The sequence below is a fragment of the Macadamia integrifolia genome, chromosome 2, assembly GCF_013358625.1.
Source record: "Macadamia integrifolia cultivar HAES 741 chromosome 2, SCU_Mint_v3, whole genome shotgun sequence".
Classification (NCBI taxonomy): domain Eukaryota; kingdom Viridiplantae; phylum Streptophyta; class Magnoliopsida; order Proteales; family Proteaceae; genus Macadamia; species Macadamia integrifolia.
The window spans coordinates 24315590-24326702 of NC_056558.1; the positions used below are offsets into that span (position 1 = coordinate 24315590).

At 36.1% G+C, this 11113-nt stretch overlaps 1 protein-coding gene across 5 annotated transcripts; it reads right to left on the reverse strand.

The window, feature by feature from the left end:
• Nucleotides 1–3814: 3814 nt before the first annotated feature.
• Nucleotides 3815–10219, reverse strand: LOC122060822. Of its 5 annotated transcripts, none has more exons than XM_042623934.1 (10): nucleotides 8988–10219; nucleotides 8582–8887; nucleotides 8422–8482; nucleotides 7315–7453; nucleotides 7155–7198; nucleotides 6286–7043; nucleotides 6134–6199; nucleotides 5863–5952; nucleotides 5247–5425; nucleotides 3815–4090 (listed from the first exon to the last, which is right to left on the reverse strand). In XM_042623934.1, the coding sequence occupies exons 1-5, from the start codon at nucleotides 10193–10195 to the stop codon at nucleotides 7188–7190; spliced, it is 1725 nt and encodes a 574-aa protein (XP_042479868.1). In that variant the 5' UTR covers nucleotides 10196–10219; the 3' UTR covers nucleotides 3815–4090; nucleotides 5247–5425; nucleotides 5863–5952; nucleotides 6134–6199; nucleotides 6286–7043; nucleotides 7155–7187. The 5 variants fall into 5 exon arrangements, 4 of the variants coding, with proteins under 4 accessions (XP_042479868.1, XP_042479852.1, XP_042479858.1 ...); XM_042623918.1 differs by having other exon boundaries at nucleotides 7148–7198; XM_042623924.1 differs by having other exon boundaries at nucleotides 5863–6005; nucleotides 7148–7198.
• Nucleotides 10220–11113: the final 894 nt, after the last annotated feature.

Sequence of the window (11113 nt, forward strand, 5' to 3'; positions counted from 1 at the left end):
TGTAAAATGATTAAAAAAAATCCTATCCTATGCATGCTGTTGGAAACATGGCAAAATGTGTAAATTTCTTGAAAATGGGAACTAATGGGTGGAAATGTCGAAAAAGACCAAAATACCTTTCCCTATATGGTAATGTGCATTATAAGCATGAACCTAAACACGAAAAGTGCTATACATGACATGAAATGCATTACTAACATGCTACTGTAAATGTAACTAAGGTTCCATTCTACAAGAGACAATATGCGTGGTATATATTCTGTCATGTCAGAATATTAGTGCCATGCAACCAAAGAATATTAAATATAAGAATAAGAGCTTTATGGTAAGAAAAAAAAAAAAACTAGAATGCCTCTAAACATGCCATGCGCAATACAATTATCAAACAATGGACATGAACAACATCGAAATGTGCTAAGAATTACAGACTTATTGACATATTATTATATCGAAATATGACAACATTTCTTGAGGCGATGAACCCTTGCTGACTCGCTACCTTTGGGGTTCCTATGCATATAATACTGCATAACAACACATAAAACTGATAAAGACTTGTCAAAATAGTGAGAAATCATGCATACATATAATGATAATATCATTTCATCAAACATAAATATATCAGAATTTACAAAAATCAAAAAATGGGGTAAAATGGTTAAAATTAAGGATCAAATTACCCTTCATAGGAATATTGACACATTTTACATAGGAAAAATTATTATACAAGAAAATTAAAATATAGAAATTGAAAACCATTATGAAATACCAGAAAACAAGTTTTTTTTTTTTTTTTTTTTTAATGTGGTAAGTGTTTTTTGCAATTTATCATCACACATTTACAAGCTAAGATAATTTTGGAATTAGCAATGGCCATAAGGCCCATAACTTGAGCCCATTATGGCCTTTAGTCCATCACAATCATGGTTCAAAAGTGGAACCGTTTTCATAACCTTAAAACTGAGGTATAAAATCGAATTAAAACTGCATATCATAACCGAATTGGAACCGAAATTGAACCGAGCCGAATTAAATCGGTTTGAGTATCTAAATACGGAACAGAGTTAGTTCTCGGTTCGGTTATGGTCCACCTAATCATCATTTGGAGCCAAACTGATAGACACCCTTAAATCATAGTGGGAGGCTACAGAAGACCAAAGGGTGAACTTGTTGCAGGGACATCATTCATCATCCCAAAATTGTTCGTTATCAACACACTCAAGTGTAAGGTACACATCTTCTTTCTCCATAATTTCAATTCAATCGTGTTCTTGTTTTTTGAGTGCGAACCAACTAGGGTTCAATGAGAAACCTTAAATATACAAATGGGGTACAATTGTTCACTTGGTTGTACCTTGGACTATCTTTTGGCTGATGGTATACAATTATTCAATAAACCGGTGCAAGATAGATTTCACCTTTTTTATCTACCTCAAGTGTCAGAATTCAAGTTGACTTTCAAAACAAACAAACGGTTTATGGTATTCTCGGGTAATTTTTTTTATTCATCTTCCATGTATTGAGAATAGAGGCTCTTAAGTTTTTGCGCCTGAGGCCTTTGAATTTGTAAAAGTCACCGTTGAAGTGCAGATAAGAGAAGATAAACATTACATATATTGAAAGAGTTGATTGGAGCCATTACGTTTAGAAGACATATACTCATCAAATGAAAAAAATGTACATACCAGAATGACCTTATGTCACTTAATTAGGAAGTGGGAGAATAAGAAGCAACAGTTCTAAACCAGTTCGCTTTCAAGGCAACCCATTGTACATCTTGACCAAAGGGCTGCATGCTCAGGTTTCACTCTACAATGTGTAAGTCCACTCTACAATATGTACAAGTATACTCCTTTATGAAAAAAATTAGCCAAATTTTAGAATTCAAATGCTAGGATACTTCGATCTCATGAATGACGTAAACGCAATCATCTGGGATTGCATTCAGCTGCATTTTCATCATGCTGAGCTAGGTATTTTCTCACTACACTGAGAAAGCTTCTCATCCTGCTGAGATATCTTTTCCTTCGATTGGGAATTCTCTGATCTCGGCTCTGTAATCTGGTGGGCATTCTCCTGAGCACCCATTGCCTATGTGCCAAACATGTCTTTCTGGGAAGGCTTGGTCGATCTCATGATCTGGGACTGAAATATCAATCTATATTTGCAACCTGCTATGCTAGCTTTCTCAACCAAGCCTTCCCAGAAAGACATGTTTGGCACATAGGCAATGGGTGCTTTGGAGAATGCCCACCAGATTACAGAGCCGAGATCAGAGAATTCCCAATTGAAGGAAAAGATATCTCAGTAGGATGAGAAGCTTTCTGAGTGTAGTGAGAAGATACCTAGCTCAGCATGATGAAAATGCAGCTGAATGCAATCCCAGATGATTGTGTTTACGTCATTCATGAGATCGAAGTATCCTAGCATTTGAATTCTAAAATTTGGCTAATTTTTTTCATAAAGGAGTATACTTGTACATATTGTAGAGTGGACTTACACATTGTAGAGTGAAACCTGTGCAGCCCTTTGGTTAAGATGTTCAATGGGTTGCCTTGAAACATAACTGGTTTCGAAGTTTTGCTTCTAATTCTCCCACTTCCTAATTAAGTGACATAAGGTTATTTTGCTTCTTATCCTCCCACTTCCTAATTAAGTGACATAAGGTCATTCCGGTGTGTGCATTTTTTTAATTTGATGAGTATATGTCTTCTAAACGTAATGTTTCCGATCAACTCTTTCAATATATGTAATGGTTATCTTCTTTTATCTACACTTCAACGGTGACTTTTACAAATCCAAAGGCCTCAGGTGCAAAAACTTAAGAATGGTTTATTTGCCACCATTGTTATTTTTTTTTTTGCTTAAGGTCAGCAAAAGAATGTATTAATAACTATAATCATGAAATAGTACAAATTACCCAATAGGGCCTACACACACTAACTCAATTTCCACCTTCACCTTCGGCATTTCCATCAGCAAAGAGGAAACCGAGATCCTAACATAAACAAGACCAAAATCAGGAAAACCTGAACCAAGGTTTACCCATGGCATCCCATTCAATATTATAGACAGAAAATCTGGGAGGAATCTCCCATTGGTTTGAGAGTGAGGTCGATGCAGCATGCTTGGCCAACCCATCAGCTATTGAATTGATTTCTCTAAACACTACAAGAAAATTGGTATTTAGCCGCGGTTAAAACCGTGGCAATTGCTAATATAACCGCGGCAAAAGGTTAATAACCGCGGTTTGAAAACCGCGGCAAATCCGCGGCCAATACCACCGTGGTAAATGAGAAGGCCTCTTTAGCCACGGTTTATATAAACTGTGGTTAGATACTTTGTTTTAACCACGGTTTGTGAAACTGTTGTTAGTAAATTATTTTTTACCGCAGTTTATATAAACCGCGATTATTGCCATGCATTCTATTGTCGCGGTTCAAAAAAACTGTGGTTAGTATTTTACGCTTTAACCGCGGTTTTAAGAAACCATGGTTATTGATAATTTTGTTTTCGCCCCGTTTTTCTACTAAATTATTATTTAGCCACGAATTAAAAAACGTAGCAATTGTTTAACAATACCCAGGGTTTCCTTTATTGTGCTCGAATTATTAGCCGCAGTTTATAATAACCGCGGCCAAATGTTTTTTTTTTTTTTTAAATATATATATATATATCATATACCTGTACTTGCTAGCTAACCCTATAAACCAGGAACATTTTACCAAAACCCAATCCAGGGTTGGCTAAGCCCAAATTAAGAAAGGAAATAAAGACTAAAGCTATAAATGATCACCATTCTTGGGACTTGAGAGACAAAACTGAGCAATTTTCATTCAATATTTTCTTCACACAAAAACAAAGTCTGAAACTGTATTTAACATGTACATGTATAAGAAACTTGTACCAAAAAAAGACATGATCAATGATCTTGGTGGATATAATAGATATGTATGGTAGCCTTAGCTATAATTGTTTTTTAGCCAAAAAAGGATATACAATAATTAGGATTTGATTCAAGAACATAACTTAGTCTTTCCACCTCTCATATCAACTTGGATGTAATCTCATCATATTCCCGAACATACTCCTGCCAATTACAAGATTAAGAGAAAATTAGGAAACTTAAGTGTATATAAATTAACAAGCAAATGAATTGGAGAATCGGAGTTGTCTTAAACTAGTCCCATTTTATCCAAATAAAAAACAATAAGTACAGCCAATGCTATATTATATTAAGACACTAAGCATATACATAAGTTTCTAAATGAAGCAGCTATAAGTATAAAAAGGAAGGAATGAAATAGTCAACATCAAGATTATCTCCAATAAGTTCTTAAAAGTACGTCTCCAGTTGTTGTTTTAAGAGAGCCACATCCTTGGTGACCAATACAGTTTAGTAATTATTTGTTAATACCTCAAGCTCCCACACTAATTGCTTGGCTGTCGGGGTAGATATGATAATACACCATGCAGAAGGGGAGATAAAGCCTTCATTGGCAGCCTTATTTATGAAAGACAATAAGGAATTTTAGTATCCATCCACATTCAAGAAGCCCACTTGCATAAACTCTAAAGTTAAATCACAGTGTAATAATAAAGTATGAAGCGTTATACTATGGTCCATTGCATCACCAAAGATATAAGCAAGCATGAACTTTTGACCCAAGGTTTCTATTTTTTTATTTTATATAGTTTTTCCCCCATTCTGAAGCAGATCCTCTCAAATGCAAGAAATCGAACAAATCCTTTAAAGCATATCTCACATAGTTCATGCTAGCAGAAAACTCATTTCCAATTATTCTATGTGAAACAACAGAAGTTGAGTAAATAACTTTAACATTTGCTGATCATAAATCTAAAATGATGTAGAACTTAAGGAAATGATAAATCCAAAGTGGCATTGATATGATCATGTTTAGCTAGAATCAAGGTCAAAAGTTGGATTGAATCTTAAGTTTCATGTGACAATGTAGTTTTCTTTGACCCTTGCCTTCTCAAACTGGATTAAATCTAAAGCCCTACTTAGTTTGAGATTCTTTTAAGCTTACAGCTTTTTGATGGATCCTAAGTTGGGCTAAGTAATGACTATATACCAGAAGTTCTTCAAGAGTTCCATACTCACATGATGTTTGAGGGTGGAAAAGAAGAAAAATAATAACATTAAGAGAGTGCAACTTGGTATAGGAATTCACGAACAAAAATATGGATTTTTCAATGGTAAATTTGAAGTCCTGGCCCCATACCATGAAGGGCAATGAAGGCATCATTTTGTGATGACGAGCCATCTCAGCTTTTCTCCGGTGCATGTCGGATACAGCTCTCACTTTTCCAACAGTCTCACCAGTAACCTGGAGGCAATCACTCTCCGTCCCTTGTACAGACTAACGGCCTCATACAAGGACACTCCCACAGCAACTGGGATCTGCAAGACATGTTTCACATTTGAGTTCTATAGAATCCAATGCTACAGGAGCTTTAGCCAATAGATCCATATAAGTAGCGTATTGTGGCACAACAATGAAGGGCTGGATGTATCTAAAGAACAAGGAATAACCACAAACCACTTGAAACCAATAAAAATAAATAAAAAGTACTTGTGATAAGTTCAATACCCAATACACTATCGAGCAACTTGTTGTGTGGTTCTATGTTCAAAGGCAAAGGTTATGCTTTTGTCAGCCAATGGACTAGTAAAAGCATGAGCATAACCCAAGTGTTGCTTTTAGAAAGAACACCACAAGCTATACCCCCCCCTTTCCTCCCAAACCCAACACACCTACACACAAAAAGGGGGGGGGTGAAGGGGAACCATGAAGGCATGAAATGGAAAGATTGCCTTCACATTGAAGGAAACGATACCTGCCATTTTTCAGCATAGCAAGCTAACAGTGGCCACTTCCTACATGCTGATCCATGCAAGCATAAATAAAACTTGGCCAAGTATTCGATCTGCATGATCATTCAATGAAACCGGAAGGGAGAGATTTAACTTCTGACTTAGCCTAACCAAAGCAATGCAACAAATAGTTGATTATTGAAATCAATAAATCTACTTCAACAGAAGATGAGAAGATGGAAGAGAGTAGAAGAAGAAGTAGAAAGAGAGTATAAAAGGGAGGAGAAGTGATACCTGTCTTCAGAACCAGGGCGGAGTGTGGAGGAATTCTCTTCTCCCTCTACGCAAGAGCAGAGTTTTCTGCAAAAAAAAATTAAAAAAAAAAAATTTGCAAATGATCCGAAGATGAGAAGAAGTAGAAAGAGAATAAAAGAGAGGAGTTATACCTGTGTTCAGAACCAAGGTGGAGGCAGAGGAGATAGTTCCTTACTGAAGAGTAAGGTTTTGCTGCCCGAAGACTTTTTTGATAGATAGATTGATAAAACTGAAAGTAGATGTATCCAATTTCTAAAAACAACATAAATCAGTAAATGACATAGATATCTTATGTTGTAATAGTCAATCATCTCTACTACCCAGTTGGGCAGAAGAAAGAGGCAAATTTTCTTAAGGCCATATTACTAAACAAATATATGAGACTTCAATTAACTGACTCCAAGATCATTCACAAGGTCTGACAAAGAAGAGGCCACGTTGCCAAGCAAGGCCAAAATGTACTTCAACTTACAAGTAAAATAACAAGAGCTTTTTAAAAGAAATTTTATGTATAATCCTTCATCTTACCTGTTCCCAAGTCCAATCAAGCTCAATATATAGAGATTCTAATAATTCATTAAAGGCAATCTTGCCTCCAAAAGTTATGAAATGTGAGACAATATAATTCCCACCACACACAAATAACTTGGCATAAAAAGTAAATTATATGTTCATACTTGCTTGGTAGCATAAACTAATAGTTCATCATCCAAAGTTTGTGATGTAAAAAGATAGAGTTCTCACCACACACTTGACTTTTATAAAATTCACAGAATTAAGAAGAGGAAAAAAAGAAACCAAAAGATATCAAATGTCATAAAAGATGGAAAATATATCCTAGGACCAACTATTGCAATTCTCCTCATGTATGTAGGGCTTGCATCACAACCTGTGAATTGGAACATACATCTATGTTACAAACCCATAGTAAGGGAAAATAGAAAAAGATAAAAGTAATCAAATTTAATTGGTAAAGAGTCCAAATTAATTTACCATATACCAAAAAATGACGAGGGAAGCTTATGCAATGGCCTTAATCTTCACCTGATCAAATGATCCCAATTAGTCGTATATATTTGTAATAAAATAAACCTACAAAAGTCATTTAATAAATTTTTAAAATAAACATATCAAAGTCATTTAATAAATTTGTAACTTACCCAATTGCGCAGAACTCTGTGAGTTTCCTTTAATCGAGGCTTGTTTTAATCGGTCCATTTCGGATTTCATAGTGTTAAGCATAGCCATCATTGCTTGAGTGCCTTCTTGTTGAGCTTTCATCTCTGCTTGTGTGCTTTCCTGTTGAACTTTCCTGTTAAACTAGTATAGGTTACAACCTAGACACATAGAATAAAAATAAAAGATACTAAAAGATACTAACTTGTTCAGTAAGGAAAATAATAAAGGACAACAGAAAACTTTAAAAAAAAAAAAAACCTTCTGGAAGACTTATACTTCAATCAAAACCATTGTTGACCAGTCAAACCATAAGAAGACATGATAAACTTATGGAGAGAGAATGTAGGCAAGAAAAAGGAAACTTCCGTTCAAATAGGGGTGTCAACTACTATTCCATCCAAGTCAGTTCTTGTCATGTTAAGATCAGCATCATCATCATCCCTTTCTCCCATTTGTATAGGTTGGTGATGTTCCTCTGTCAGATCACCATTGATATCAAATGTATCACGTAAGTCAGCTTTTACGACAAGACACCAACCCTCATTTAAAGGGTCTGACACATAAAACACTTGCTCTGTTTGTCTTGGAAAGACAAAAGGGTCATCAAGCATATTTTCACCGGAATGCATCAAATGACTGAAGTTCACACGTGTAAATCCGATGTCTTCTTTAAGCACCCCATTCTGTGTATTTGCCCAATCAACTCGAAATAAAATTGTTCTAAGATCCCCGCAATACTCTAACTCAACTACTTCCTTCAACACACCATAGTAGAGTTCAATTTCTGCCGTTACTAACACCCCACTATTTTGCGTTCGCCGTTTGGTTTCGCGATCCTTTACGTGATACCTTATGCCGTTATATATATAACCTGTGTATTTTTTTGCATCCGAAAAGGGTCCATTAGCCAACCATTTAATAATGTCTGGAACCACTTCTCCGCTTTGGCGTTGCATGTCCACCTATACAATTCAAGCTTATTTGTTATGCAACTAACATTGGCTTTTAATTATCTATTGCATTGCACAATAATACATATTACTACTTACTTGATATCTGAACCACTGTGGGAATTTTTCTGCATGCACCTTGTCCCTGTAGGGACTACTTCTATTGCCTAAACTCCTCATAAGCTCTTCCTTGTGACGTCTACATTATAAGATATCATATTACAGCAAATGAATTAGAAATGTTGAATAAAATAATAGTTGAGTCAAAGAATTAGAAAATTTTAATTTAGGCACTTACTCTCGATATGTATCGATGGCATCGTAATGGAGAAGCACATATCGATGTGCTTGGCTTATCTCCTTTGGCTCTAATCGTATCATCTTAGGACGCCCCAATGGTCTACCGATGCATGAGAATATCCAATGCTTGTCCATTTGATGTTCCCCACTACCAATATTCCTTATGGGGCGGGTCCACCTAGTCTCAATACCTTCGAAGTGACTAGAACAAAATGTGAGGCATTCATCATCAAGATATCCTTCCGAAATAGACCCTTCTATTTTACTTTGATTACGCTTATAGTCCTTTAGAGTCTTGTTGAACCTATTTTGATACAAGGATTAACTTAATTTCATCCACAAAATCAAATGTAGAATTAAAAAAAGAAACATAAGAAGTTTTTGAATGAAGACTACAAACCAACCTTTCGAAAGGATACATCCATCTGTACTGTACGGGTCCACCTAACACTGCCTCTCGTGGTAAGTGAATTAGTAAATGAACCATAATATGAAAGAATGCAGGTGGGAAGATTCTCTCAAGATGGCATAGTGTTTCTGCAATACGTTCTTCAAGTTTGTTAAAATCTTCTGATGTACCAACTTTAGAACATAACCCACGAAAAAACGAACTCAATGAAAGCAACACTAACTGAACATTCTTGGTTGGGTGTACTCGTAGTGCCAAAGGAAGGAGTTGTTGCATCAAAACATGGCAATCATGGCTTTTCAATCCAGAAATATTCCTCTCATTCACATTCACAGATCGTGATATATTTCCCGCATAACTTTCAGGGAACTTCAACCCCTCCAAAGCTTTGCAAAACAATTCTTTCTCTTTCTTAGACATTGTATGGCTTGCGGGAGGTAGAATGATTTTGTTGCTGCCCTCAATCCTTTGTGGATGTAAAGATGGCCTAATGTTCATTTCCACCAAATCTAGACGGGCTTTGATGTTATCCTTTGATTTGTCTTTCATATCCAATAATGTATGATAAATGCTTTCGCACACATTCTTTTCTATATGCATTACATCTAGATTGTGGCGTAGTAGATTATCTTTCCAATAAGACAACTCAAAAAAAATACTTTTCTTCTTCCAATTAAGTGGTAGTTGTGGTGGACCTCCAACTCTCTTCTTTTTGGTTGCATTTTTCTCCTTAGTTGAACCTTTTCCAAATGCAGGAAACACAACATTTTCCAATTGTGCTAACACATCAGTACCTGTAGGAGGCTGAGGTGCTTCCCTAAGCTCTACCTGACCATTAAACCATCTCTTATATCTTCGATATTTATGATTCTTGTCGATGAACCTACGATGGCCTAGGTAACAATGCTTACCACCATTTTTCAGCCAAGTTGACACATTCTCTCGGTTGCAACATGGACACGCAAATGCACCTTTAGTGCTCCATCCTGATAGGTTGGCATATGCAGGAAAATCATTAATTGTCCATAAAAGGCATGCACGTAAGTTGAATGTTTCTTTCTTAAATGAATCGTATGTGTCAACACCAGTATCCCACAATAACTTCAACTCATCTATCAAAGGCTGTAAATACACATCTATATCATTTCCAGGCTGTTTAGGACCTGGAATTAGCAATGTTAATATAAATGATGTTTGTTTCATGCACAACCATGGTGGCAAGTTATACGGTACCACAACAATGGGCCATATGCTCTGCGAATTGCTTAGAGAATTATTTGGACTGAAGCCATCACTTGCCAACCCGAGTCTAACATTACGTGGATCTTCACTGAAATTTGGATGTCGTCTGTCAAAATCCTTCCAAGCTTTTGCATCTGCAGGATGACGCATTTTCCCATCATTTGCACGCTGATCTTTATGCCATGTCATTTTAGATGATGTTACTGATGACATATATAATCTTTGCAACCTTGGTATCAAAGGAAAGTGTCGTAATGTCTTGACCGGTGACTTGGTGTGTATGGATTTATACCTTGATGTGCCACATTTGAGACAGGACTCAAGTTTGGATGACTCCTTCCAATATAACATACAATTCTTAGGGCATGCATCAATGTTGTTGTAATTGAGTCTTAAGTCTTTAATTACCTTCTTTGTTTCATACAAAGACTTTGGCAAAGTATTATCCTGCGGTAGAGCTCTATTCAATAAACCCAACAACATTTCAAAAGATTTGTCACTCCACTTACCTAGACATTTTATGTGATAAAGTGCAATAGTGAAGGACAATTTTGAGAATTCCTTGCACCCTGGATACAATTCTACCTCTGCATCTGTCTTCAATCTAAAAAAACTTCCTTCCTCATCTCCTATACCTTCTCTTTGTCCACTTGTGGCAGTAGCACCAGCTCCTTCACATGCATTTTCAGGGAACACATCATGAATTATGTCATGCATATTAATAATATCTATGCATTCATCTTCATCATCCACAATAATTTCGGTGTATTCTTCTTCGTCATCCACAATGTTTTCGATTGTTGTATCAATAGATTCAACTTCTCCATGAAAATGCCAAAATGTGTAGTTCTTCATCATTCCATCACATATCAAATGTTC